The following is a 26,071-nucleotide window of genomic DNA, read 5'->3' on the forward strand; positions in this document are numbered from 1 at the left end:
CAAGTTGGTTCCCCTTGCAGTCCTTCCTGTTACAATGATCTGTGCAGCATGTAAATTTGAACTTGAGATAGTGGCAGCTGCTGTCAGCTTTCAAGTAACATTGTAAGGATATCCTGAAGTGATCATATGCCAAGCTTTAGATCCAGCTGAAAGGCCAGTGAATGTGTGAATAAAATTGAATGAAGAGAGGGACATACATATAATATCATCATTAGTTTTGTCCCAAACATTTGAATCAAGACCCATGACATAATTCACATTGACCCAACAACATATATGAAGAAGTCGATTGGAAGGTGTTGCCAGGCAGGAAAGGACCTAAAGAGAAAGTATAATATCAGCCAGTGGGAAGACTGGAACAGATCTTCGGAGACGTCACACCTCCCGCAGACGAGAAAGAGAAGGAATGAACAAACAAATTTCCAAACCCTATTGCCTTAAGTTGGCCTTACCCGTCCTCATGTTTCGCCTGGACCAATGAACATAACCCCCCCCCCCCCCGAGCTAAAAATGTAAACCAAACAGTAAATACTTGTATGTTTTGTCTACCATAGGGTGTCGCCCCAACGGACAATAAACACTGATTAAAAAAAAAAAAAGCCAGTGGGAAAAGCCCATGCAATATTGAATCTCCAGAGGGTGATAAAATTTCAGGACAGACTGGGGTTTATATCTTGTGGGCATATAAATGACATTGATCTTGTGGCAAATATCCATACCTCATGATGATGCAGTTTGATTTGCACATTGACGATGCTGGGAAAGTGAGGTGGAGTGCATTACATTGTTGAGATGGGGAACTTGGCACCATATGTTGTAAGAGATGGAGCAAGATGGAGAAAAGTTGTGTCACAAATAAAAAATAGTAATTGATTTCCAGCAAGCGGAGCGGTGTGCTTGAAGTTTGCGCCCTGGCACACAAGATGCACATGGGTGGATGACACTCCAAGGTCATCATAAGATTATATATTGTAAATTAGGCCACCTCCGAATGAGGGGTTGCTAAAGTATGTCAAAGACTTTTTTCCAGCATTATAATGCCCCACATTCTAACCTATTCTAACTGCCTTGGAATCATTACAACCACCATTATGACTAGATTACATTGTGATTACTGCTTGAACACCATAAAAATGCACATCACAATCTATTATAATATTCATCAAAATGTGTAATAAAATGCTGACTGTTATATAATAACACTGGAAGCATGAAAGACTTTTTCACAAAATTTTCAACATTTTTCTTGCTAAAAAAGTCTTTCATGCTTCCAGTGTAATGGGTTATAATTGGCCTAGTCGTTAGACCATTTTAATGGATTAACATGCCGTATAAAAACTTCCGACATTTATTAAGTAAAGCTACATCACGTGAAAATCACGTGAATGTTGACCAAACATTGAGCCAAACATATTTTCTGGGTCAAACTTGAGATTACCAAATAGCTGGAAGTAACTTAGGGCCTCTTCCTGCTGTTCGCCATGGACAACACACCGCAGCTGGGTACAGCTGCAGACCTTGAGATGCGGGCTGCTCGCATTGCGGACCCTGGAATAGGTATGTGTTCTCTGATCAAATATAGCTCTCTGCTGTTGAACACACTCGTCATAGATCTCAAAACGAAGCACAATGTTGCATGCGAGCTACGAGAAATGATAGACACTGTCCGAGATGCTGAATCTGCGCGAGTATTCCCTCAAATGATTCCAGTTCTCTTGGAAATTCTAAACACTGGGGAAGCTGCATATCATAAAGACATCATGGAGTACCAATTCAGGCGCGTGCTGCTTGAAATCATACATCGCATACCCTACGGGGAAACTATACGACCTCTGGCTCTGCCATTGCTTAGTGGTATGCTTCATGCCTTGCGCCATGATAATGAGGAAAACGGCGTCACTGCATGCAAAATCATTATCGACCTTCTACGCTCATTTCGATCGCTGACAGAAGAGCTGGTTGCCGAGTACATGGGAATTCTTCAAGACGTATTTCGCAACATGAGGGGACTTGTCCTCGAAACACTCTGCGAGGACTCCCCTGTTCTTGATCCCAATGTCGTCCTTCCTAGCATTCGCAGTTTCAAAGTCCTCGCCGAGATGGGAATGGTAGTTGTCACCTTTTCTCAAAGCCATCGCCCCCTTGTCCTTCACGTTATTCAAGCAACACTCTGTCTGAACTTCGAGGTTCTGGGTCTCGAATCACCCGCTCAGAAAAAAGCTAGAGAAGATCATGAAGCCATGGGATCTTACTGGTCCGGCATGGCACCCACCATAAAGAATCCTCAAGCCTATATGGATTTCATCACTGGGCAAATCAAGGTATGCATCCCTGTAACAATCTCGACATTCAAGAATACTCATTACGTAGATGGTATCTTATGTTGCATATGTCATGCGAGGCTTTGGAGAACAGTTCGACTCCTTTGGAGAGAGGCTCATTCTTGCTGCTCTCCGATTAATGCAAGATTTGCCTCCCAACGGCATTCAGGCACGAAAGGTGAGTTGCATGTATCAAAAACGCAACTAGACCTAATACATCTTCTAGGATCTGATAGTGGTACTACGGCATCTGATTGGCACGCAGCATCGGAAGGCTCTTTTACCACAGATCGACAAACTATTCGATGAACGTATTCTTCTGGGAGATGGGGTGGGTAGTAAAGAGACCTTGCGGTGAGTTCAGTTGATCGGCCAATGATAAATTATAGTTGATGATCATGATTCAGTCCGTCGGTTTACGCCTCGGTCGCGGACCTTGTGCATCACGTCCGGGGCGACCTCTCGGCGAATCAGCTCGCGCGTGTGGCCAAGCTGTATTCTGCGTTGATTCATAATCCGTACCTCAGTCATAACTTGCATACGCTGTTCTCCAAGATGATGTTCGGTCTGATCGAGAATATTACAACCAAGGATACTGCTCAAGGTGCCGCACGGGTACTGACTGCTATGTTCGAGACTTGTGTCGACAAAGTCGAGGCGATGACACTGGTCTTGGACAACGCACTTGAGAGGTTAGAGAAGGCTAAGAATGGCGAAGAGGAAGGCGTCGACTTTCTGCTGATAGAGAAGACGCGACCTGTTGCAGGTGCTGCCTATGCAACTGAGAAGCCAGAAGAGGTTATTCATGGTGAGAATACTTTCGATGTGCGCGAATTACCCTTTGACACCCTTGGTTATAGAATGTCGGTTTCTCTTCCGAACCCTCCTCCATGGGTTCCGTGTTTGCCTCGTGGGATTGAAAAAATGTGATGCCCCAGTTCCCGAAGGCACACTAATTCTCCGTCTCTTTGAAAGTTGCATGAAATGTATGGCCCTATTTGATACCGAGCCACGCGACGCTACCGAAGCCATGGACTGGTTTAGCGCAGTTCTGCTGGAGGTCAATTTGCACGTGTTCCAAGAGGTTTGGACCCACAAGATTGAGTTCTTTTTTGAAGCAGCTCGCAAGAGACCTGCACTCTTACAAATTTGCCAAATTTTGTTCAGTCGTGAAAACGTCTCGCCCACTCTGGTAGCGATCGTCCTTCGTTTCCTCATTGACCGCCTGTCACTTCTTGGGGAATACGACGATCAAACAGCGGTTATTACCATTCGGCTGTTCAAAATGGCATTTGGTGCAGTCACGTCTTTTCCTGTGCCCAATGAACCCATTCTGGCTGCGCACTTAGCTAAGCTCATCATGGATTGTTTCCCTCTCGCTGCCAAAGCCTCCAAGTCAACCAACTACTACCATCTTCTAAGAGGCTTGTTTCGCGCAATTGGCGGCGGAGGGGGTCGCTACGAGCTTCTCTACAAAGAGGTTCTACCACTCCTTCCCGATATGTTGGAGAGCTTAAACCGCCAGTTGCATGCCTCCGAAGGGTATGCGAGGGACATGATCGTCGAGCTTTGCCTTACGGTGCCATTGCGTCTCACACATCTCCTACCCCATCTCACATATCTTATGCGCCCCCTTGCACTTGCGTTACGTGGGACTCCTGAGCTCGTGTCTCAAGGTCTTCGTACCCTTGAACTTTGTATCGACAACCTGACACCGGATTTCCTTGATCCGACTCTGAACACCGTTCTTCGAGAACTCATGGAAGCGCTTCATAGTCACTTAAAGCCACTACCCGCCAGTCACCATCATGCCCACACGACCATTCGTATTCTTGGCAAGCTTGGTGGACGCAATCGCCGTTTGTTGTATAAAGAGCCTGCTCTTGAATACAACCCATTCTCGAAGGCCGCAAGCGTTCCTCTTTCATTCGGTGGCTCGATGGAAAACGTGAAGCTGGCTCCGATGGTCAACTTAGCAGTCCGAACCCTACGCAAGGCCGCACCTGCCTATCGTGCCCAAACATACTCGTTATTGGAGACGTGTACTATCACTCTTCTGCATGATGTAAGCAAGCTTGGATAGTGTCGTACTTCACTAACTTTCGATGATGTACCATAGAACAGTCATGGGCCGGATGAATCTGCGGTGTTCGTAAAATCATTGGAAGCGATATTTGACGCGATACACATGCCCGAAGTGAAAGACGATGCAGACAAGTTCATTCGTGAGCTGTCTCGAACTGTATTTTCAATGGAGCTTCGCAAGAACGCTACTAAGGAAGCTGGCCTCAAGCGATATCCCAGTCCTCTGCTTTCGTCTTACTTGGAGGCCTTGCCTTGCGCTCTTTCACGTGATAACACTGAAGAATTACACAAGGGCGAAGAACTTGTCACGTCAATCTTGAATGACCTGGTGGTCATGTGCGCCCAGAACGGTGCTACTGCACAGGACGTTGTTCCTACGCTGGTCCAAATCTCTGCGCGCTTCTGTGCCGTCTGCCTTGACGATTCATGGGTACGGAAGAGCGCAGGTTGCATTGGAATCAGGATTTTGACGTTTCTGCCTAATATCGGTATTAAATGGATGAGTGAAGTTGAACTTGTGCGAACCTTGCTCCATATCCTGAAGGATCTCCCCTTTGATCTTCCCCGCGATGTCACTGACGTGATCGAGGTCCTTAAGCGTGTATTACGCGTTACCTACACAAATTTGGATGCTATGGCGGACGTCCCCATCATCGCTCGTGCCAAGCTAGTCCACATCATCGGTATCTTCTTCTCGGAGCTCTCAAATCCCAACCCAGTGGTTCGCCAAGCAGCCCAAGTTTGCATCGATGTCTTCGTTGAACTCACTGGCAAGTCGGCTCACGAGCTCCTCTTGCCCCATCGGGATCGCATGTTGACAGCAATTTACACCAAACCTTTGAGGGCGTTATCGTTTCCAATTCAAGTGGGCATGATTGATGCAGTACGCTATTGTGTCAGTCTCGATCCACCTCTTCCGGAGCTGAACGACGAATTGCTCCGATTGTTACATGAAACTCTCGGACTCGCCGATGCCGATGACGTCCAGCTTGCTCGTGGAAATCTTCGCCAAGGATCTCTCGAGATTATCAAGCTTAGGGTAGCTTGCATCAAGCTCCTTACTGCATCCATGCCTATGACGGATTTCTTTTCAAAGCAGCATCAAACTAGACAAAGGTCAGTCATGGTTTTCATTTTCTCCAACGTCATTGACATCGTATGATACAGGGTCACTGGCGTCTATTTCAAGTCTTTGTATTCCCCTTCGCAGGAGGTAAAAGAAGTTGCGCACGAAGGGCTTCGTATGGTCCTAACACATCAAAGTCGACTCCCCAAAGAGCTCTTGCAGACAGGCCTGCGCCCTATCTTGATGAACCTTGCAGATCCAAAGCGTCTGTCGGTCTCTGGCTTGGAGGGGCTTGCAAGATTACTAGAGCTCTTGATCAACTACTTCAAAGTTGAGATAGGGCATAAACTCTTGGATCATTTCCGCATCGTCGCAGACCCCCAAATGTTACAAGCATCTTCGAAGCTTCCCTTAGCTGAGAATGAAGGTGTCACAAAGCTTGTTCGGTTGGCCAACATCTTCCATCTTCTCCCTTCCGCAGCGAACATCTTTTTGGAACACCTCGTCAATGCCATAGTCCAGACGGAAGCGCAGATGCACTTTTCCGGCCGTAGTCCTTTCTCCGAGCCCCTTGGGAAATATCTAGATCGTTACCCAGGGGAGGCGATGGACTTCTTTATGCGCCATCTCCAGTTTCCCCGTCATGTTAGAACCCTGAGAAGTATCCTTCAAGCAAGGCTTGCTCCCAATCTCGAGCGTGAGATTGCGTCTCGCACGCAGGCATTAGTTGAGCACTGCTTGAAAAGCGGCGATCGGAGTTTCCTACTTCCTGGCCTCCTGCTCTTTGATGACCTGGCAGACCTCCAGCCAACTTGGCTTGCAGACAACGAATACATCATCGATGTTCTCCTTGGGATATGGCGCTCAGAGCCTCTGCAGCCTGAACAAGATGAAGTCATGGTCCCTGACGCGATTCACCGGCAATCTTCAATCATGTCAATCTTCATGAAAGCGCTGGAGCGAACTCCTCGCGTCGACTTGCTTTTCGACATTGTTGCGATCTACACTCGCGACATCGCAATGGATTTGACACGACTCACACAATTCCTCTATCGGCATGTTGCGCTGAATGACGACCTCTTCTATCGCCGTAATGTCTTGTCACGCTTCGTAGTTTGGTTCGAAGACACGTCATATCCGTGGGCTCAGAAGACCTTTTTCCTGCGTTTCGTTTTGACGCCGACTATCCTAATTCAAGCAAACAGCCCCAACAAGGAGGGCCTGCTAGACATGGACTTCGTAACATCTCTTCATCGAGTGATCTGGCAACCCATGACTGACACGACTTCTTTCCCGGATGCCGATGATATGTTCATGATTGAATTGCTGCATTTGACCACGGTGCTGGTACATCGCTTCCCAGAGCTCGTTGAAGATGTGAAAAAGGATATCATCCGTTGCGCATGGCACTATATCACTAGTGAAGATGCAGTGGTGAAGCAGACGGCGTATTTGCTAGCTGCGCGTTTCTTCGAAGCTTTTGATACCCCGCAGAAATTCATCCTCCGGGCATGGACGGGCCTTCTTCGTCCTCCTCATACAGACGGCAAACTCCTTATCAAGCAGGCGCTAGATATTCTTGCACCAGCTCTTCCTCGCTCAGGTGGCAATGATGCGGGATACCCTCAGTGGGCTAGGACAACTCGGCGTTTACTCGCAGAAGAGGGTAATGGGTTTCAGCAAATTATCATGATCTACCAACTTCTTGTCCGCCAGCCGCATTTATTCTATCCCGTTCGTGCATTGTTCATCCCGCACATGGTCAACTCACTATCTAAACTTGGTCTCTCTGGCACGGCGTCCGGTGAATCTCGTATACTCTCCATAGATATCTCCCAGGTTATCTTTGATTGGGAACAGAAGTCGCAGGATTCTGGCACTCATACTGAGCTGTCCCGAGCTTCCACTACATGGATCACTCCCCTTCCTTTCAGAGAAAGTATTGTCAGTTTCCTCGTTCGCCTTGCAACCTCTCCTTTGGAGCCAACATCCAGGACCATCTTGTTGCCTCGTGCACTGTTACTTTTGCAGAAGATGGTTGCGCCTTCAGGTTGGAGTGATGTGACTGTCAAGTTGAACTTTTTTTCGCGTGCTTTGGAACAGGTACATGCATTGCCACTTCATACTTGTGTAATGCTAACGCCACCGTAAAGACAGAACTCGATTCAGAACCTCACCTTAACCAAGCTCTCAGTGCTGCAAAAGTGTTGCAAGTTGTCGCTGCAGATAAGGATGATGCCTGGTATCTGGCCAATGCTACGATCCTCCAATCCTTGGTTCGCAAAGGCCTGACGACAGATGATCCCGGTTTGCATGACGCCCTTCACCCCATCTTTGAACATCTCTTGCAACTATTCCCTTTGCCTGATCGAGACGAGAAACAGGGCGATATGTCAGACTTCCATACCTGGGTCTATACAGCAGTTGAGGATGGTTTGGCGAACACAACCGCTCTCCGTGGAATACTCCTCATGCTCAAATCCGTCGTACAAGTGACAGCGGAGCGCGTCCAGCCATTCAGTGCATCCCTTCTACGTCTCTTCAGCAAACTAGCTAAAGACCACGTCAGTTCGACCCCGACTACCAACGGATTTGAAAACGGTGTCCGGCTCATGATCTCTATCATCGAGATTTGCAAAGCTACCATTTTACACCTCGGCGACCATCGAAAGTCATTTTTTGCTGCATTCACTGCGCTCACAGAGAAATCCAAGAGTCCCACTCTGTGTCACTTCTCACTTGATGTCATGCGTGACTGGGCCCTTCATACGAACGAAGCATATCCAACAATGAAGGACAAAGTCAGTGTGCTGCAGAAAATGGCAGGCTTTGAGACTCGCAGCGATGCGCTATTCCATAGCTACCTGGAGCTCATCTACGACATCTACACAGAACCTCCATTACGCAGGAGTGATTTGACGTCTCGACTGGAACAATGTTTTCTCCTTGGGTGTCGTGCTCGAGATCCTGTGCTCAGAGAACGATTTATGGACCTTCTGGACAGTAGCATCCCTCGTTCTCTTCAAGGCCGTCTAGCATATATCTTGGGAGTCCAGAATTGGGAGCCTCTCGCGGACCATAACTGGATCTATCTTGCACTCCATCTCCTTCTTGGGGCTGTTGACGGCGAAGTGCCATTGATTTCGGAGCGGAGGATCAGCATGGTACCCTTAAATGGCCACTTTGTTGCTCGACAGAATGCAGCATCCATCATTCGTGCCATGCAGAGATTGGCATTCCTTGACCCTCAAGTTGCGCACGACACTTGGCTATCCGTCTTTCCTGCGGCATGGGCATGTCTTTCTCGTCGGGAACAGGCGGACATGACACTCCACATGATCAACTTGCTGAGCAAGGACTTCCATGCCAAGCAGCTCGAGCTGCGCCCCAATGTCATCCAGACTTTATTGGGTGGTATTCACGCCTGCTCGCCTCCTATGACACTGCCACCCTATCTAGTGAAATACCTCGCAAAATCATACGGTGCCTGGCATGTTGGGATGGAGGTTTTGGAGACGTCTCTGGACTCCATCAAAGACGATGATCCCACTGTGAAAGACACGATTTATGATTCGCTTGCAGACGTTTATGCTGAATTAACGGAGGAGGATGTGTTTTATGGTCTTTGGCGCCGGCGAAGCCTCCAACTCGAGACGAACATGGCGCTTTCGTTTGAACAGAATGGCATGTGGGAGTTTGCCTCCAACTGCTACGAAGGAGCGATGACGAAGGCGAAGAGTAGCCAAATCCCATTTTCAGAAGTGGAGTACTGCCTTTGGGAAGACCACTGGATGCTTGCGGCAGAGAAACTCCAGCAGTGGGATACATTGCATGATTTGGCGAAGAGCGAAGGAAATCAGGAACTCCTACTTGAGAGTGCATGGCGCACAAAGGATTGGGCCGATCAGAAAGAATCTTTGGAGGAGCAGATTAATCAGCTACCCGACGTCGCGACTCCGCGAAAGCGAGTTTTCGAGGCATTCATTGCTCTTCTGAAAGTGCCTGGTGCGCTGGAAAAGAACACTGAATTCACGAAAATACTCGAAGACGCAATGCAGCTGTCGCTGCGTAAATGGGTCGCTCTTCCATTCCACATGTCGGCTGCTCACGTTCCGCTGTTACAACACTTCCAACAGTTTGTTGAGCTCCAAGAAGCCGTCCAGATTTTTGGTTCCCTCTCTACAACCACCGCTCAGAATCTGGAGAAGAAGTCCTCGGATCTCAAAATGGTTCTACAAGCTTGGCGAGAGCGCCTTCCCAACCTGCAAGACGACATCAGCATATGGAGTGACTTGGTTGCTTGGAGGCAGAATGTTTTCAACGCAATCAACAAGGCATACATCCCTCTTATCTCCAATACCAACCAGAGCAATAATTCTGCGACAAGTAACTTCAATACCTCAGGCTATCGCGGGTACCATGAAACGGCTTGGATTATCAATCGCTTTGCCCATGTTGCAAGGAAGCACGATCTTCTTGACGTCTGCTTCAGTTCATTGAACAAGATTTATACACTGCCGAACATCGAGATATCGGAAGCTTTTCTCAAACTACGGGAGCAAGCGCGCTGCCACTACCAGAAACCAAATGATCTGCAAGCGGGACTGGAAGTCATCAATAACACAAACCTGATGTACTTCTCTAATCCCCAGAAGGCCGAGTTTTTCACTCTGAAGGGCATGTTCCATGCGAGAAGTGGGAGGAATGACGACGCGAATCACTCCTTCGGTCAAGCAGTCCAGATGGACATGTCTCAAGCCAAAGCATGGGCGGAATGGGGACGGTATAGCGACCGTATGTTCAAGGAGTTCCCCGGCGAAATGTCGCACGCTGCCAATGCTGTCAGCTGCTATCTCCAGGCAGCTGGACAGTACAAGAATGGAAAGAGTCGGCCCCTGCTGACTCGGGTGCTCTGGTTGTTGAGTGTAGACGACGCGCAATTTACAATCTCTCGAGCCTTCGACACTTACAAGGGCGAGGCAGCATTTTGGTACTGGATATCACTCATCCCACAGCTTTGCCTTTCTATCAGTCAACGCGAAGTCAAACAAGCGCGATATATCCTGCTGAACCTTGCCAAGTTATTCCCCCAGGTATTCAGCTAGTCGATTCTAACTTCCTTGTCATGAGCTCAATTTGGTTGTAGGCATTGTTTTTCCCATTGCGGACGACGAAGGAGGATATGCAATTCATCAAGAAGCAAGCTTTGGTTACCGCAGCAGCTCGCGCTCAAAGTGCACTGACTGCCAATGCAAACAGACGTTCTGACGGTGACCAAGTAATGCAAGACGCCACGGCCGAGGTCCAAGCAGATATAATCAAGAAGGAGAATTCATCGAGCGACGCTATCGAGTCTCAGCTTTCCCAATCCCAGTCCCAAACCCAACCAGCCCAGTCCAACACAGAGATAACTCCTGCTACTGCACAAAACGCGGGCGCCACTTCTTCCGCTCAAAATGCTCCAGGTGCTTCTGACACCCAGTCCACTTATGTCGTCCGTCAATCTTGGGAACACGTTGACGAGGTCGTTCAGATTCTTAAAACGGCCTTCCCGCTGCTTATTCTGAGCATGGAGACTATGGTGGATCAGATACTACAAAGGTTCAAGGCTACCCCTGAAGAAGAGATCTATCGGTTGATCTGCATGCTCTTGCTGGACGCTGTACAGGTGAGTAATCCATGCACTACCCGCTGACAGGCGTGAACCATACACTTCCAGAACTACGTGATGCGGACGAATACGACGGAGGATGATGGGCAGCTTCAGCAACATACCGTACAAAATATCTCCAAGATGGCTGCGAACTTGACAGGATCGGCTAGGGTATACTTACTTTTACTACTTGAACAAGAATAAGACTGACTTTATTGTAGCGAGAATATGAAGAAGACTTTGTCAAGAGTAAACTCACACATTACGAGTACATTCGAAAGCTTCAGCAATGGAGGGACCGGCAAGAGAAGTATCTCGACTCTCGACCACGCATCCAGTCCCTCGACCTCCTTAGCCACTATCTCACTGAGTTCCAATACGGCAAATTCGATGATATTGAGGTTCCGGGTCAGTACACCGAGGTGAGTTGCGCGCTTGATATTGTCGATTTGACATTACACCTTGCTATAGGATAAGGACAGCAATCAGAACTTCATTCGGATTCAGCAATTTGGACCCAAGTTCGAGAATTGTCGGTCATATGGTTATTGCTGGCGCAGATTCACGGTGCATGGTAACGACAACTCGCGGACATCGTTCTCAGTTCAGCTTCCTTCTGGCCGACACTGGCGCAGGGAGGAGCGGCTGACGCAAGTGTTCCGGACTTTCAATTGGTGAGGCCGTTCCTAGCTCACATGCTCTACTACTGATTTTGCTTGCTATAGTGCCTTGGTCCGCAGGAAGGAATCTCGCAAGCGAAATCTGCTGTTCCATATTCCAGCTGCTATCTCCTGTAGCCCCAGTCTTCGCCTCCTGCAGACAGATTCGTCGTACATTACGCTCGGAGATATATATGACCATCACTGCGAGGAAGCTGGTCTATCTCGTGAAGATCCCATACTCGTCTCTGGTGAAAAAGTCAAGAGTGTGCTGCTAGAATTCAAGCAAAAAAGTGGCAGGGCGGTGAGTACATTTGCAACACGTCTGAGACCCATTCTTATAACTTTTGTGACAGCCGAGCAAAGCGGAATACTTCACCCTACGAAAAGACATTATGGATGAAATTGGTAGCAAACTTGTTCCAGATGATGTTCTGTCGAAAGTACGTCATTCTATCTCTTTATTCAGTCAGTATCTCATGTTCTCGCACCCAGTATATGACAAGTGCCATGGCCACGCCCGCAGACCTTTGGCGCATGCGCAAGCAGTTTGCGCTTCAAGTTGCCGCGACGAGCTTCATGACCTTCGTCTTCTGCCTCACCAGCCGCGCGCCCTCGCGTTTCCATCTTTCTCGGTCGACAGGGCTCATGACAATGAGTGAAATGTTGCCTGGTATGCTTATAATCCCCGACTATTAATTCAATTACTGATTGGGAATACAGGTTTAGCAGGTCAGGCGCCTGTGTTCGCGTCCAATGATGCGGTGCCCTTCCGCTTCACCCCGAATATGCAAAGGTTTTTGGGCCCTGTGTTTACCGAGGGGTTATTGGCGACAGGCATCATGGTTATTGGAAGGTGTCTTACCGAGCCCGATGTGCGTTTTTCTCCCCCTTTATCTTCGGCTACATCCACTGACATGGACAACACAGTTTGGGCTTGAGCAACAACTTTGTCTCTTCGCTCGGGACGAAGTAATGACGTGGATGCACGGAAAAGGACATCCGTGGACGTTCGATTTGTCGTTCAGGACAAGCTGTGCGGCGAACATTGAGGGTGTGGTGAAACGTGCTGAGATCATGGCATGTAAAATCGAGCGAGAAACGGTGGGTATACGTTATGTATCATATGTGAGTTCTTGTTCTGATCAGTTTGTCGTCGTACAGGCCCAATCGACCACAAATATGGGCGGTATACCAGTCATACAGACTGTTACCAACTTAATATCGACGGCTACGAATCCTGTGCAATTGATGAGGATGAGCGAGGTGTATCATCCGTGGTTCTAGGTGATTGAATGCTATCTGAATGTTGTCTTAACGATCGTTTATCTGTTGGTGTTGACTGCTGTACTGGACGTTGATTGCTTTGCATACATGCACGTTGTACATTAGACATAACATATTTAGCGCTTGTAACAATGGCAGTTTCGTTTCTCTGACATTCGAGCAAAGCGTGCGAGAAGCGTCGACCAGTGCAAAGCATATATTCATGTGAACTTCCCCTAACAGTGATTCACGCGCGGACGCGCAAGTAACCTTCTGTTTGCCGGAAGGAATTGATATGATTCTCGCTCTCAAGCATCATCTACCAACAACAATTAAAAAGAAAAGTTTTGTCAAAAAAAATAATACTCACCTCTTCTGCCATCAACGCGATGTCACTCCCTGGCCTATTATACATCATCGCATTGGCAAACATTAAATACACATCCCTCTGAAAATCTCTCGAGGTCCTGATAACTCCATCTTTGATTCTTGCTTTGATGGTCTTCAAGTCCATAGGTCGTTTGATGATATCATGGTAATCGGGCGCTTCGGTCGGTTTTATAGGATTGTGGAAGATGTTACCGTTGCGGTGTTGTGAGATTTGAGAGTGTAGGAGGTATATGACAGCCTGGAAGCGCTTGTGAGGAATGGGTTGAGCTGGGCTCGTGTATTGGGCGGTGGAGCCAGATGGACCGGATTGAAGGGGTGTGGAGGGGCGTTGCTCGCTGTTTGTTGTGTCGCGTCGGGGAGGTGTGCTTACTGTGTGCTTTGGTTAGCGGGTGCTCGGTCCTTTGTGAGGGTACAAACCTTGTTCCTCCTCCCCTGGTGTAGGAGGTGAGCTCTCCTCACGTAAACGTTTCTTGTTGGGCTCTTCAGCACCTTCACCGTCGTCAACTTCCACTTCGTCCACCTTGCGTTTGGCTACGCAAAACGAATTACCGATTTGATTTTGTTAAGCCCAATGTAAACACACCTTGTGAACTTGTTTCAGTATAAACAGACAAGTCCTGTTCCGCATCGACTTCCATGGATGTAAGTTCTTGCTCTGCTTCGATGTGGATGTGCTCGGTGTCATCTTCAGGGGACGCTTCCTCCTCTTCGACTTCGAGTATCTCTTCCTCATGGACAGGTGGTTCCTCCTCGTGTTCAGGCGACTGTTGGTTAGCTTCTTCCTCAACGGACCCCTCTGGGGCGCCAGGTGTCAGTATTGCCTCTATCTCACTTGCTTCATCGTCTGGGGATGTGGGCTGGTGCTCCCATTCAGACTGTTCTGTTTCCTCCTCATGGGTTGAGGCTACGGGTTCATCAGGTTCGATTGGCTGCTCAATATTTTCATTCTCAGGCTCGTATTCCTCGGTGTGTGGCGGGTGAGGGGATTCTGTTTCCACAGGGACTGGTTCAGGGGCTTGATCAGGTTCAATATTCTCGGGTTCCTGCGTAGGGACTGGCTCTTCTTCCTCTTCTTCTGGCTTGGGGGTAGGTTCACGTTCTTGCTCCTGGATCTGATGTGAGACCTCGGTTTCCTGCACAATTGAGTTAGACTGAAGATGAAACAGCCAAAAATACGCACGACGGCTATTTCACCCTGTGTAGGTGCAGCATCGTTTTCTGCCTCGGGCTCAAATTCTGTCCCGGAGAGCTTGGCATGAATTTTATCGTCCCATTTTCCAGCCCGAATATCCTGAATTTCTGCAACGATGGTTCTGGGCAGGGTTTAATATGACGCAAACTGTACGTTTCGAGTACTCACTTGAACTTGACTTCCTCTGCTGCAATCAAATCACGCAACTCCAGGAGACGTGCACTATAAAACTTCTGGGCAAGCTTGAGATTGACAAGAGCTATATGCACTTTAAGCAATATTTTGGAGTGGCATTCGATTAGGGCTCACCATGGGGAGCAGATTCGGTGCTACATGGACATTCATGAGAACACATACAACTTGGGTTAGCGCGAGCATCTCACCACTCAAGCTGAGCATCACTCATCAGGCTGGCGTATATTTCGCGACAAGACTACAACAATGAAACTTGATCTGAGTACGCCATATGTAGCAAAAAGTTGAAACGGGCTGACATTAGCGGAAAAGAAGGTCTTTGGGCGAGAGATGATGGGATGCTTGGAGAGTAACTTTGAGACTTGCTGCCAAGCATTTGCGCCATACTCGTACACTGCTTGTGCGAGTAAAAGACATTCTACGTTGGTCAATGAACTCATGTCTACCCGAGCCTCGTCAGTGATCACAGTCGTGTCGAGTATCCGTGGGAATACTTTCGGCGAACCCGGACCTCAACACCGGCAATAACCAATTCTGGATTATGCAACAGGAAGACGTCAGCGCGTCAGCCCGATTTAAGACCGTTAACTGCTGCGAACTTCGCCGCGCCTTCTCTCTCTTTACACCATGTTACTCTCCGCGTTCGCCACAACACTATGCCTCCTTCCTTTTGCTTCAGCTGGTGTTCACAAATTAAAGCTTAATAAGTTACCACAAGTATCACCAGGTCATGCACTAGAGACTGCCTACCTCGCGGAGAAGTATGGCGCAGCACCTTACCAACAGCTACCTTTAATGGGTGCTGGCGGTGCCGGCCGTCACATTCGTCCAGCAACTGGTGAGGATGACCTTTTCTGGACCCAGGAAGTCATCAACGGTGGACACGATGTCCCCCTCACCAGTACGTGACTGTTCTTTCCTCTCTTGCTGTCATGCTCATATTTCTCAGACTTCATGAACGCTCAGTATTACACTGAGATCCTCATCGGTACGCCCCCTCAGTCATTCAAGGTTATCCTTGATACTGGGTAAGGAATTTTTATTTTATTTTTTTGTCGTGTCCTCAACATTCGCTCTCTTCTTAGGTCGAGTAACCTCTGGGTCCCCAGCTCCAAGTGCACATCTATTGCGTGCTTCCTTCACGCTAAATACGAGTCTAGCTCTTCCTCCACGTACAAAGCCAACGGATCTGAGTTCTCCATTCAGTACGGCACTGGCTCCATGGAGGGCTACGTCTCCTCAGACGTTCTCACTATCGGTGACCTCAATATCCGTAGCCAGGACTTTGCAGAGGCCACCAAAGAGCCTGGTCTCACTTTTGCCTTTGGCAAGTATGTGCATTGTCCCTTGAAAGTATTGGTGAACTGTGGTTGACCCGCAAATTAGGTTCGACGGCATTCTCGGCCTTGCCTACGATACCATCTCTGTTAACCACATCACACCTCCATTCTACAGCATGATTAACCAAGGTCTTATCGACGAGCCTGTCTTTGCCTTCCGCCTTGGTGAATCGGAAGCTGATGGTGGTGAGGCCACGTTTGGTGGGGTCGACCACGCCGCGTATACTGGTAGCATCGACTACGTCCCTCTCCGCCGCAAGGCATACTGGGAAGTTGAGCTTGAGAAGGTTGCATTTGGAAGCGATGTACTGGACCTTGACATGACAGGCGCTGCTATCGACACCGGCAAGTTCCCTGTTAATCTGATCTATTTCAATTTCTCACTAGATCGTACACAGGTACCTCCCTCATTGCCCTTCCTACTGACATTGCCGAAATGCTCAATACCCAAATTGGTGCCACCAAGTCTTGGAATGGCCAATATCAAGTGGACTGTGCTAAAGTCCCATCCCTTCCCGAGTTGAGCTTCTATTTCGGCGGCAAACCGTACCCACTCAAGGGAAGCGACTACGTATTGGAAGTTCAGGGCACGTGCATTTCGTCGTTCACCGGTATGGATATCAACCTGCCTGGAGGATCATTATGGATTATCGGTACGTGATTATATATATATATCACAAACTTCCTTCTGATAAATGCCTTCAGGCGATGTGTTCCTCCGCCGTTACTACACGGTTTACGACCTCGGCCGAGACGCTGTTGGGTTTGCCAAGGCTGTATGAAGGGTTGCTACGCAATCTCATCCTATACCGGTGATGCATGCATGTCTTGTGCACGGTTTGAAAAACTTCAATTATGAGTGCCTGGGTTATCCACATGTGTCATTACCTGCTATTGTGATACTCTCCTGTAGAGTTGTAATATGTTAATCCGATACAATGCTACTATTACCTGATCCGTATGTGGTGCACAACGTACTTCAGAGCTCACACCTCTTCATATATTTCATTCGGAACAGCTGGAGAACAAGTATCGTGCGTGCAAGTGTACCCAAAATGAGTGATTTTTGGATACTAAAATTAAGATCCATCCATGGGATCCCATCATCGTAGGAACTGCTGTTGAAACAGTCAGGCTAAATTGGGAAATCGCACTGGTTCGCTTCGTGATACCGCGCGTGACATAGTGTGACGAATTTATTGTGGTTTCGACATCACTGCTGCCGCTGCAACAAACTCGCAACAAATCTTGTTGGGCCCAATGCACAGAGACCTAAGGTATACCCTAAACTAGATCCGATATGAATATTGTGATATTGTTCAGCAATAAGTGAAAATCGAATGATAGTTGATTCTTTATTCGGAACAGACTTGATACAGAGTTACATTAGGTGACATGACATAATTACAGGAGCATGCGCAAATAGTAACAGTGTAAAGTACTACGCACATGCATATGGGCGCTACATAGTATCTATCATCTTAGTATTTACCAGTAAATTCTCTTCTAAAGATCGAACATGGACGACGCCGACGACCTTGACAAATTACACCTACGATCTCCTTCGTCGCTTCACACACCCTCCACATTGAAATATGCAACAATGAACCGTATAAAGCATGCGCGAGTGGCGCGCGCACTGAGCGGACGGCTAGATAGGGTCAGCGTGCTTGGAGGGGAAGGCTGGGGACATACTGGGTGCGTCACTTTACTTGACAGGTTTTGTTCATTGTCCAATCCCGATCGCTGGTGACTGGATGGTGGATTGCTTTGGGCCTGGTCTCAGAGGTCATACCTGTTCTTATGATTGTTCTCGCATTACTACGTAGCTGCGTTAATGCGGTCAGCTGGGCACAAGGTGGAGAGTTGTTAATTACCAGTGGGGATGATACCAAGTGCGTGTGCTCAATAAGTCCTCAACCCGGATGGCTGACTTCGATATGTTCTGTGTAATATCACCATAGGGTTCGAGTCTGGCGGATGGACCCATCAGGCTCTACTGGTGCGAACGCATCAAATGCTGAAAGTCAGGAAGAGTATCCATTCGTGTGCCAGAGTGTAATCGACACAGGTCATACACAGAATGTCTTCAATGCACAGATGCTTCCGTTTTCGACCAGGATGTAAGTCTTGATTGCGTTCACTTTCGATATGATGATAACTATGTTGGTAGTGCAACCGTTTCCGGAGATAGGCAAGTCCGTGTGTTCGACGTGGGCGAGGTGGTGGGACAGTCGCCTACGGGACGCGAAATGGAATATACCACGCGGGAGTCGTGTATTCGCGTGTTGCGCTGCCACACTGGACGCACGAAGCGCATCATCACTGAGGACAGCCCTGATCTGTTCCTCACCGTAGCCGAGGTAGCATGTGTTCTAGTTGGGTTCCAATTTGTATTGACTAGATAATCAGGATGGCCAAGTACGTCAACACGATTTGCGTACATCACATTCATGCACGTCGGGCGCGTGCCCTGCACCGCTGGTGACGCTTCCGCATGAGCTTTCAACAATTGCGCTTTCACCGCTTACACCGTATCAGTTCGTCGTTGGCGGTGAATCACCATATGTGCGTGTTGGTCATCTGATGTTTTCTCCTTGTCGTGCCTGGGAAATATCATTGCCTTAGTGGTGATACTCTCTCGTTTACTGTTTCCCTTGCTTAGCCTTGTGAGAGTCACTATTCTCACAATCGTGATCCTTAGGCACACTTGTTCGACCGCAGGCATGCGGGGCGTTACCTGCATGCAGAGTGGGGCGTGCCTCCTGATGCAAACAGTGCAACGACATGCGTCAGGAGGTTTGGCCGTCGCTCACGTGCAAAGGCAGAAAGAAGGGGATTTGAACACATTACTGGCGCGCGGATGTCCGACTGGAATGGGCACGAGGTGAATTGTTTAATCTCGCTTTATGAAGGTTGGCTGAACGTGAGGGACAGGTGTTGTTATGTATGTCCATTTGCTTGACGATATGGCGTAAGGATTGATGCAGCCAACACTTCATAGCATATCACTTAGCCGGGGTATTTCTCTATTCGACGCGAGACGAGCCAGAAAGTTTCGAGGACCAGCGAGGACCGCACTCGATCCTCACGCCTAACGCGAAGCGGAGACGACTCAGCACGACGAAATCGCCGTCTTCGCATGGTGAACCTTTAACTGGTCCAGACGTGGAGATGATTGTCGAGGACCAACTGGAATCATTATTTGCAAACAATGTAACGGACAGCATTGATAACCTATCGCAAGAAGATGTCGAAGATGGCGATGATGACGAGGATGACGATGACGACGAGGATGATGATGACGAGGACGAGGATGACGATGACCACCTGTTCACCCCCGAAGATGCGGACTCACATCAGGCTGTACCCGTGGTATATCCGCGTACGCGGTTTACTGGACACTGCAATATCGAAACAATCAAAGACGGTGCGATCTGGTTGATGTAGATGCATTGATTGGTGCTAAAGATCATCTCCAGTGAATTTCTTAGGGTCTCATGACGAGTTCGTAACTTCAGGGTCAGATGATGGCAACTTCTTCATCTGGCGGAAGTCGACTGGGGAACTTGTCGACATTCTCGAAGGCGACCAACATGTGGTCAATGTGATCGAAAGCCACCCGCACTTGCCTCTGGTTGCTGTCAGTGGCATCGATACGACAGTCAAGGTGCGCATCCTGGATACTTCTATTATATGATATCTCATTTCTCGCAGTTATTTGCCCCAGCTCGTGGAGTGCCATCATTCTCGAGATGGAACAATGCTGAAACAATTAAAAAGAACAATGCGGCGCGTGCATCAAGGGCGGGTGGCAGTGCGGAGCTGCAATTTGCATATCTCGTCCTGAACTACCAACAGGCGCTACGGGGCACCCGAGGTGGAGGGGAGGAGTCGGAAGCACAGCTCACGCAGTGCATAAATCAATGAAAGATTTATCTATTGTATGTGTAGTATATATACAGTACTTACGAGTAATCTTGGTTTCGGAGGTGGTGGACATATCACACGCATGGGGCCAAAGTCGTGGCTAGTTGATAACAAGTTCTGTAACATACAACCTTGAACTAGGAATACGTGGTAGCCTGGCTACATCTCAAGATACGACCATATCATTTGGGGTCTCTATCAAGTGAAAGTATTCATTTCCTGGCTTTTCGTCGCTCTGGCGTTTCAGATGTCACTTTGAATTGATGTTTGAGTCGTGTATGCTCGGGAGTGGATCATTAGGCCACTCTTGTTTGACTCACTGCCGCCGTGGCACCACACAAATCGGACGGAGCACTGGGAGCATACTTCATCACTTTTGATCAAGGCTTCCGCAGGACCTTTCAAAACTGAACCTATGGTCAATGGTATAACTGCGAACCTCTGCTGATTTGTTTTTCTCCTTGTTATGTAAGTTCAATTATCTTGCGCCCTGCACCCGAAAGGCTCCTGCTGACCCTTTGCTCTCTGTGCTCAATCACGCTGCCTACCGCTTTGTGGACGTTAATATCGTCTTTTTGCTTTCAGTGTTGCACTGTTGTTTCTGTGTGTGATCTGAGCGTTCGTTTGCATTCATTTTTTCCAAGCTGTTCAGTCTATCTTCCACCAACTGCAAGGGGACGTCCTTTTTCGCCCGTACAAAACAACACGTCACGTCTTTGCTTCTACCACCCGTCTCACCCACCTCTCAAGCGCTTCAACGCCGACATTTGAAAACTAACCATGCATGCTTCTCACACCAGATCGAGGCGCAAGCGTGGCAAAATCGACGACGTCGAGGACGACGGACCACCTCTGCATGTCTCACGGGTTGAAGACACCCAGTCTGAAGCTTATTCTCGCTCTCGTCCGCATTCTCATCAACAAACAGACTCCTACGTCCCTTTCGCATCCCGAAATTCCCTTGCTATGAGTTGGGAGCCTCCCTCATTCACTGAACCGCCGGCATCTGACCGTTTTCACTCCCGTTCGTCCGATATTCATCATCGTGGTGGCAGAGATAGTTACGACCTCCACGATGATGATCCACCGTGGTCCGTGCGTCCTAATCATGACTGGAACCACCAAAGTGGCAGGGAATGGGCAACACACCAAGGTTCTTCAGAGCAACAAAATTGGGGAGCGTCTACTTCCTATACGGATAGAGGTCGCGGCCACGGGTGGCAACCGGACGACAGACGGGGGAAGGATGATCGGGGGGATAATCATCATCATCCTAATAATGACAACCATAATCACAACCGCCGTCGTAATAATCGAAAGTTTCAGCAGCGAGACAATGGCTGGGACACTCGCAGAGACAGGCAACCTCGAACGCAAGATGTGCAGGAGGAGCCACCCAAGGATGAACGGTCTTGGGAGCCTGGTCCCGGATGGCAAGCACGTGGCCCTGACCAAGGGGGCAAGCATAATCGCAATCGCAATAACGGAAACAAGAACAAAAACAAGAAAAATCAGAATAAAAATCGTATTCGGATGGAGAAGGAGAGGGATAAAGAGCGGGAAAGAGAGCAGCGGCGACATGACGATGATGATGACCTGAACAAGTGCTTTGTGTTCGATATTGTGCTATCTCTCGCATTCTCATATTGTTTTGTTTACAGCTGGCAGAGACGAGAGTTCCATCCCTTACCTGCCAAACCTGTGCGCACCTCCCCTGTTAAACCGAAAATGGTACCCTCCAGATCACCGTCGCCTGCGGGGACACAATCGCGCTCGCGCTCTCCTGATTCTTACTACTCTCATATGTCTTCGCGAGGTCGTTCGCACTCAAGGTCCTTGTCTCCAAGATCGCAGCAACATAGCTACAGTCCAGTTCGGCGGCGTAGTCGGACGCCCACTAACAGGGGACGAACTGGCAGGGAAGCTCAAAGCTGGAAGTCATATTCCCCTGGATCATCCGATCGTAGTTGGACCATGCGTAGAGGGCGTCGGCACAGCCTTTCGTCGGCCTCCTCTGCAAGCCGGAGTAGAAGCAGAAGTTCAAGCTGGAGTATGGATGACCGGCCCAAACCTAAGCACCGTTTACCAACTGCAACTTCTATCAACGATATATCACTGTCTATATCACAGACTACCATTCAACAACCACGTGGTGGTCCTCTCCCCACCTCAAGGGACCCTGAATTGCGGCCCAATGGGAAGACAAGAACGAATGGAAAGCAGGGCAATGTAAGCATACCCAACATGACTCCAGAGAGGCGCTGATTATTTTGCAGCGACGTCGACATTTCTCCCCCGCTGCTGAGCAAATGCCTCCTCCAGCTAAGGTTCCGCGGCTGTCTACGAAACATCGTTTAAGCGATTCTCCCATCAGCTATCATCCATCAGCTGCATCCGGCTGGGCTGATCACGACTCTCCTAGAATCCGAAAGACCTCGAAAGCAGGATTTAGGCCCATTGGGGAGCCTAGCTCAGCGGTTAAATTGTTTTTCCCGCGTGATGAAGACGACGATGAAGCTGGTCCCGCCCCTCAACATAAATCCCCCGCCTCCCCTAAGATTCATTCAGAAGTCCCCGCGAAGCGTGCTCGCGATGAAGGTGCAACCGATCGAGCTGAAGATATGCGTGGAAGTATCCTCTCACAGCCCTTGCCGTCCCAACAAGTCCCTGGTTCACGTGAGCCCGTTACAAAGGCTCTTCCGGCTCCCCAGCCTATGCAGGTCCTGCCTTCAATTGTCCGTGACTCGCTGAAAGCTTCCATTGTACCGAAGCCGGCAGGCAGTGGCAATGTTTCCGTCAGTCCTGCCCAACAGTCGCATACAGTGGAGCCAGACGCGGAAGGGACGCCACGGCCGTCCTCTCCATCGGGGACGACCTGCAAGGACCTCTATGCCATTGTCTCTCAGGTTGGCGAAGGCACATTCGGCAAGGTTTATAAGGCTCGCAATGTCATCACCAATGTCCACGTGGCGCTCAAGCGAATCCGCATGGAAGCAGAAAAGGATGGCTTTCCAGTTACTGCGATGCGGGAAATCAAACTGCTGCAGTCCTTACGACATCAGAACGTCGTCCGCCTTTACGAGATGATGGTATCAAACGGTAATTATTCTGTGATCTATTACCCCCGAGTATACTGATTCCTTTTTCAAGGATCTGTGTACATGGTGTTTGAGTACATGGACCATGACCTTACAGGGGTTCTATCTCAGACTCAATTCTCGTTTTCGGAGGCCAATCTGAAGTCACTGTGCAGCCAAATGCTCGCTGGGCTGGCATATCTACACCGCAAAGGCGTTATCCACCGTGATATCAAGGGTTCCAACATTCTTATCAATAACCGAGGGGAGCTGAAACTCGCCGACTTTGGTCTGGCGCGCTTTTACCAGAAACGCAGGCGAAGTGATTATACCAATCGCGTCATCACTTTATGGTATAGACCGCCAGAGTTGCTCTTCGGTGCTACGGTATATGGGCCGGAAGTCGATATGTGGAGTGCCGGGTAAGCTTCGCTCTTGCCTTCTCGCACCGCCCTTTGTTGATGGTATTGTCCAGCTGCATCATGCTGGAGCTTTTCACCAAGAAACCAGTGTTCCAGGGCAATGATGAAATCCATCAGTTGGATGTGATTTACCGTATTCTTGGAACTCCATCTACTGAGCGATGGCAAGGGCTCACCGCACTGCCATGGTATGAGTTGGTCAAGCCGAAAGATGTGATTCATGGTCATTTCCGCGACTTGTTCTCTCGGTGGGTCCATATGCAGATACATCCATGACATTCGATGAGCTCACTTTGATTTTAGATGGTTATCGCCCGCAGCCCTTGACTTAGCTGAGCGGCTTCTTGCTTATGATCCGACGCAGAGAGTTACTGCCCTTGAGGCTCTTGAGGCTCCCTATTTCAAGGAAGAGCAACCTCCACCTGAGTTGCCTGTTGAGTACGTTATGATTCATTTTCTGCCTTTCAAGTTGTTTAATCTTTCTTTCTTTCTTTCTGAATAGCCTGTCCACTTTAGAAGGTGAATGGCATGAGCTGGAGACCAAACGGGAGCGAGCCAAGAAGCGTCGCAAACTAGAAAACGGGCTCGTATAATATGTCTCATCGGTATGGTTGATTATAATGTACTGGACAATATTGTATGCATGGCACCAACTACACATCGTAGTTTACCAGAATTGCAACCCATTTCATGCTGCAACCGCTGGTTGTTGGACAAAACCCTTCTCAGCCAGGTGTTGCACAATAGTCTCCACCTGCCAATCAAATTAGTTCAAGGATTATCTGAGGGGACTCCTAGAACGTACATTTGCCGCTGTCATGCGAATTTGCAAGTCCCACCGCTTGGTGAATGGAGCACCAGTGTCTTCGTTTGTCTGCTCTACATCACCAAGGCCACCTGCTTTGCCTTGAGCGTCATCTTCCTCTCTTGCTGCATCGAACCAGATGAGCTTGTCGACTTGATCAATCGACCCTTTCAGACGTCCTTGCTCTATCATTTTTCGTGCCATCGTCTCTGCGGCTCCAGGTGCTAGATCTAGGAGAGCACCGAGACCTCTGAAAGTGATGTTATTATAGATTTTTGAGCTAGCCAATAGGTTATGTTCCATAACCGCTCGATCAAGAACGGTTGACGGCCCCCTGCGAGTACTTGTCGACGGTTCAGCAGAGTCATCATCGTCAATAGTTGAGGCAAGCTGATCATTGGAAGAAATAGCAATCTTTGCTAATTGATGAGGGCGAAGGCGCTCCTCGAATGTTCTGATTTCAGCTGGGCGGAGGATGTGGTCGAGGAACATTTTAGACAGGATGTTGTATGAGGGTAGGTCAGCAGAACGCTCGTCTCTATACAGTGAAGCAAGTACGCGCGACCTGTTTGGACCAGCTGGGGCCAAGACCGCACAAGTCACTGCAGCCGACCTAGCGTTGTCAGTAGGATATAGATATCGCTAGATGCGACCTACAACATCTCCTTTCTTTCTTCTTCGTCGATCTCGGCAAGCCAGCTCAGCTCGTGATAGCGCATTGCAGCCTCGAGGAACTTGCGTGCATAGTCACTGATTCTGGCTTGGCAGAGCTTAAACTGAAGTTGTGTCTCTCGGTCTGATGTCGAATTGGAAAGGGAAGCGGCACGATTGTAGTAAGTCTCCGCCTGGACAGAATCCTCATCTTCGAGGAGCAGCCTGACTATCCGAATATTCACGCGAAACTTTTCCTCGTCTGGTAGTGACCTGCCACAGGTTCATAGATGAGGGGGACATAAGGGACTACTCAGATGAGCGAGGCTCACCGAGAAGAAATTCCCATAAGGACACGGGCAGCTTCGCTCCATTCTTCTTCCGTTTCTAGCAAATCTGCGAGTTGAAAGCGTAAAGAGTTGACCTGTAGAAGATGTTATCGGGCTGCATCTTCAGGGGCAATCATGCAAACGCACCTGCTCTTCATAACTTACGATTCGGGGCTGAAGCGTGTTGAGAGTTTCCTTTACGATGCGTTTCCGCAGGTTGTGATCTGATATGCTTCCGGTACCGATATTTCTGACCAGTTCGGAGAGGACTTGTCTTCCGACGACAATGCCTACATCCTGGACGACCGTTTCCACTAGTGTATGGAGATCAGGAGCTATGAGAGATTGATCTTGACGAGTGAGAATCTCTGACACCAGAGATAGATAGGCTGGAGCTTTGTCCTTCTGGTTGAGAGCTGCGAATTGTGTTAGTCTAGAGTCCATTATAGTTCCGTGTCAAAGTAATGTCAAAGAACGTGTTATCGCTCGAAATCATACTTAAAAGGAAATAATCCAGGGTGTTGCAAAGTGGCGGTGTCAGGTGCAGTCGAACTGGTACTTGCATCACGACCGGTTATTGATCATCATGCGGAACAGCCATGTCAGATTCAGTATGGATTTCCCTGGTAGGTTTTCCTTAGGGAATTTTTACCCGGCTCATGCTTTACCAGGTGTACCGTGGACAAGACT

At 48.7% G+C, this 26,071-nt stretch overlaps 6 protein-coding genes across 6 annotated transcripts; 4 read left to right on the forward strand and 2 right to left on the reverse strand.

Moving 5' to 3' along the window:
* The first annotated feature begins 1,459 nt into the window (after nt 1-1,459).
* On the forward strand, nt 1,460-13,224 carry HD556DRAFT_1260951 (uncharacterized protein). The gene is made up of 18 exons (XM_041299045.1): nt 1,460-1,557; nt 1,612-2,321; nt 2,371-2,499; nt 2,548-2,675; nt 2,729-3,129; nt 3,182-4,386; nt 4,441-5,522; nt 5,574-7,575; nt 7,626-10,565; nt 10,619-11,140; nt 11,192-11,296; nt 11,347-11,547; nt 11,597-11,799; nt 11,851-12,088; nt 12,141-12,227; nt 12,280-12,457; nt 12,508-12,659; nt 12,715-13,224. The coding sequence occupies exons 1-18, from the start codon at nt 1,482-1,484 to the stop codon at nt 13,069-13,071; spliced, it is 10,716 nt and encodes a 3,571-aa protein (XP_041167237.1). The 5' UTR covers nt 1,460-1,481; the 3' UTR covers nt 13,072-13,224.
* Nucleotides 13,225-15,304, reverse strand: HD556DRAFT_1323933 (uncharacterized protein). The gene is made up of 9 exons (XM_041301458.1): nt 15,127-15,304; nt 15,016-15,065; nt 14,942-14,961; nt 14,801-14,891; nt 14,621-14,753; nt 14,024-14,573; nt 13,858-13,971; nt 13,421-13,809; nt 13,225-13,369 (listed from the first exon to the last, which is right to left on the reverse strand). Exons 1-9 carry the CDS (start codon nt 15,265-15,267, stop codon nt 13,298-13,300), a joined length of 1,560 nt encoding a protein of 519 aa, XP_041167238.1. The 5' UTR covers nt 15,268-15,304; the 3' UTR covers nt 13,225-13,297.
* A 113-nt stretch (nt 15,305-15,417) lies between these two features.
* HD556DRAFT_1260959 (Asp-domain-containing protein) lies at nt 15,418-17,208 on the forward strand. Its single transcript, XM_041299046.1, has 6 exons — nt 15,418-15,728; nt 15,777-15,855; nt 15,913-16,158; nt 16,214-16,512; nt 16,566-16,820; nt 16,873-17,208. Exons 1-6 carry the CDS (start codon nt 15,455-15,457, stop codon nt 16,947-16,949), a joined length of 1,230 nt encoding a protein of 409 aa, XP_041167239.1. The 5' UTR covers nt 15,418-15,454; the 3' UTR covers nt 16,950-17,208.
* A 357-nt stretch (nt 17,209-17,565) lies between these two features.
* Nucleotides 17,566-20,255, forward strand: HD556DRAFT_1323940 (WD40-repeat-containing domain protein). The gene is made up of 10 exons (XM_041301459.1): nt 17,566-17,865; nt 17,997-18,062; nt 18,132-18,290; nt 18,341-18,530; nt 18,580-18,735; nt 18,872-19,054; nt 19,105-19,114; nt 19,172-19,597; nt 19,650-19,837; nt 19,885-20,255. The coding sequence occupies exons 1-10, from the start codon at nt 17,687-17,689 to the stop codon at nt 20,095-20,097; spliced, it is 1,770 nt and encodes a 589-aa protein (XP_041167240.1). The 5' UTR covers nt 17,566-17,686; the 3' UTR covers nt 20,098-20,255.
* A 1,825-nt stretch (nt 20,256-22,080) lies between these two features.
* HD556DRAFT_340159 (Pkinase-domain-containing protein) lies at nt 22,081-24,282 on the forward strand. Its single transcript, XM_041310318.1, has 5 exons — nt 22,081-23,196; nt 23,248-23,596; nt 23,650-23,844; nt 23,900-24,034; nt 24,099-24,282. Exons 1-5 carry the CDS (start codon nt 22,407-22,409, stop codon nt 24,187-24,189), a joined length of 1,560 nt encoding a protein of 519 aa, XP_041167241.1. The 5' UTR covers nt 22,081-22,406; the 3' UTR covers nt 24,190-24,282.
* A 2-nt stretch (nt 24,283-24,284) lies between these two features.
* On the reverse strand, nt 24,285-25,825 carry HD556DRAFT_1428798 (uncharacterized protein; the record flags this gene model as incomplete). Its single annotated transcript, XM_041304749.1, has 5 exons — nt 24,285-24,350; nt 24,402-25,014; nt 25,059-25,325; nt 25,385-25,476; nt 25,529-25,825. The coding sequence occupies 5 exons, from the start codon at nt 25,823-25,825 to the stop codon at nt 24,285-24,287; spliced, it is 1,335 nt and encodes a 444-aa protein (XP_041167242.1).
* Between the last annotated feature and the right edge of the window lie 246 nt (nt 25,826-26,071).

This window comes from Suillus plorans (assembly GCF_016647745.1).
Source record: "Suillus plorans strain S12 chromosome Unknown HD556scaffold_2, whole genome shotgun sequence".
Classification (NCBI taxonomy): Eukaryota; Fungi; Basidiomycota; class Agaricomycetes; order Boletales; family Suillaceae; genus Suillus; species Suillus plorans.

Excerpts from the sequence above, each read along its gene's own strand:
- HD556DRAFT_1260951 (XM_041299045.1), top strand. The coding sequence starts at position 1,482 with ATGGACAACACACCGCAGCTGGGTACAGCTGCAGACCTTGAGATGCGG. Across the intron at positions 2,500-2,547 it reads ACGGCATTCAGGCACGAAAG|GATCTGATAGTGGTACTACG; the intron begins GTGAGTTGCATG and ends TACATCTTCTAG. Across the intron at positions 12,089-12,140 it reads AGCAAAAAAGTGGCAGGGCG|CCGAGCAAAGCGGAATACTT; the intron begins GTGAGTACATTT and ends CTTTTGTGACAG.
- HD556DRAFT_1323933 (XM_041301458.1), bottom strand. The coding sequence starts at position 15,267 with ATGAGTTCATTGACCAACGTAGAATGTCTTTTACTCGCACAAGCAGTG. Across the intron at positions 14,962-15,015 it reads AGTGATGCTCAGCTTGAGTG|CACCGAATCTGCTCCCCATG; the intron begins GTGAGATGCTCG and ends ATGTCCATGTAG. Across the intron at positions 13,370-13,420 it reads TCGCGTTGATGGCAGAAGAG|ATGATGCTTGAGAGCGAGAA; the intron begins GTGAGTATTATT and ends TGTTGTTGGTAG.
- HD556DRAFT_1260959 (XM_041299046.1), top strand. The coding sequence starts at position 15,455 with ATGTTACTCTCCGCGTTCGCCACAACACTATGCCTCCTTCCTTTTGCT. Across the intron at positions 16,513-16,565 it reads AGGCGCTGCTATCGACACCG|GTACCTCCCTCATTGCCCTT; the intron begins GCAAGTTCCCTG and ends GATCGTACACAG. Across the intron at positions 16,821-16,872 it reads AGGATCATTATGGATTATCG|GCGATGTGTTCCTCCGCCGT; the intron begins GTACGTGATTAT and ends AAATGCCTTCAG.
- HD556DRAFT_1323940 (XM_041301459.1), top strand. The coding sequence starts at position 17,687 with ATGGACGACGCCGACGACCTTGACAAATTACACCTACGATCTCCTTCG. Across the intron at positions 18,063-18,131 it reads ACCAGTGGGGATGATACCAA|GGTTCGAGTCTGGCGGATGG; the intron begins GTGCGTGTGCTC and ends ATATCACCATAG. Across the intron at positions 18,531-18,579 it reads TGTTCCTCACCGTAGCCGAG|GATGGCCAAGTACGTCAACA; the intron begins GTAGCATGTGTT and ends CTAGATAATCAG.
- HD556DRAFT_340159 (XM_041310318.1), top strand. The coding sequence starts at position 22,407 with ATGCCTCCTCCAGCTAAGGTTCCGCGGCTGTCTACGAAACATCGTTTA. Across the intron at positions 23,597-23,649 it reads GTCGATATGTGGAGTGCCGG|CTGCATCATGCTGGAGCTTT; the intron begins GTAAGCTTCGCT and ends GGTATTGTCCAG. Across the intron at positions 23,845-23,899 it reads TTCCGCGACTTGTTCTCTCG|ATGGTTATCGCCCGCAGCCC; the intron begins GTGGGTCCATAT and ends CTTTGATTTTAG.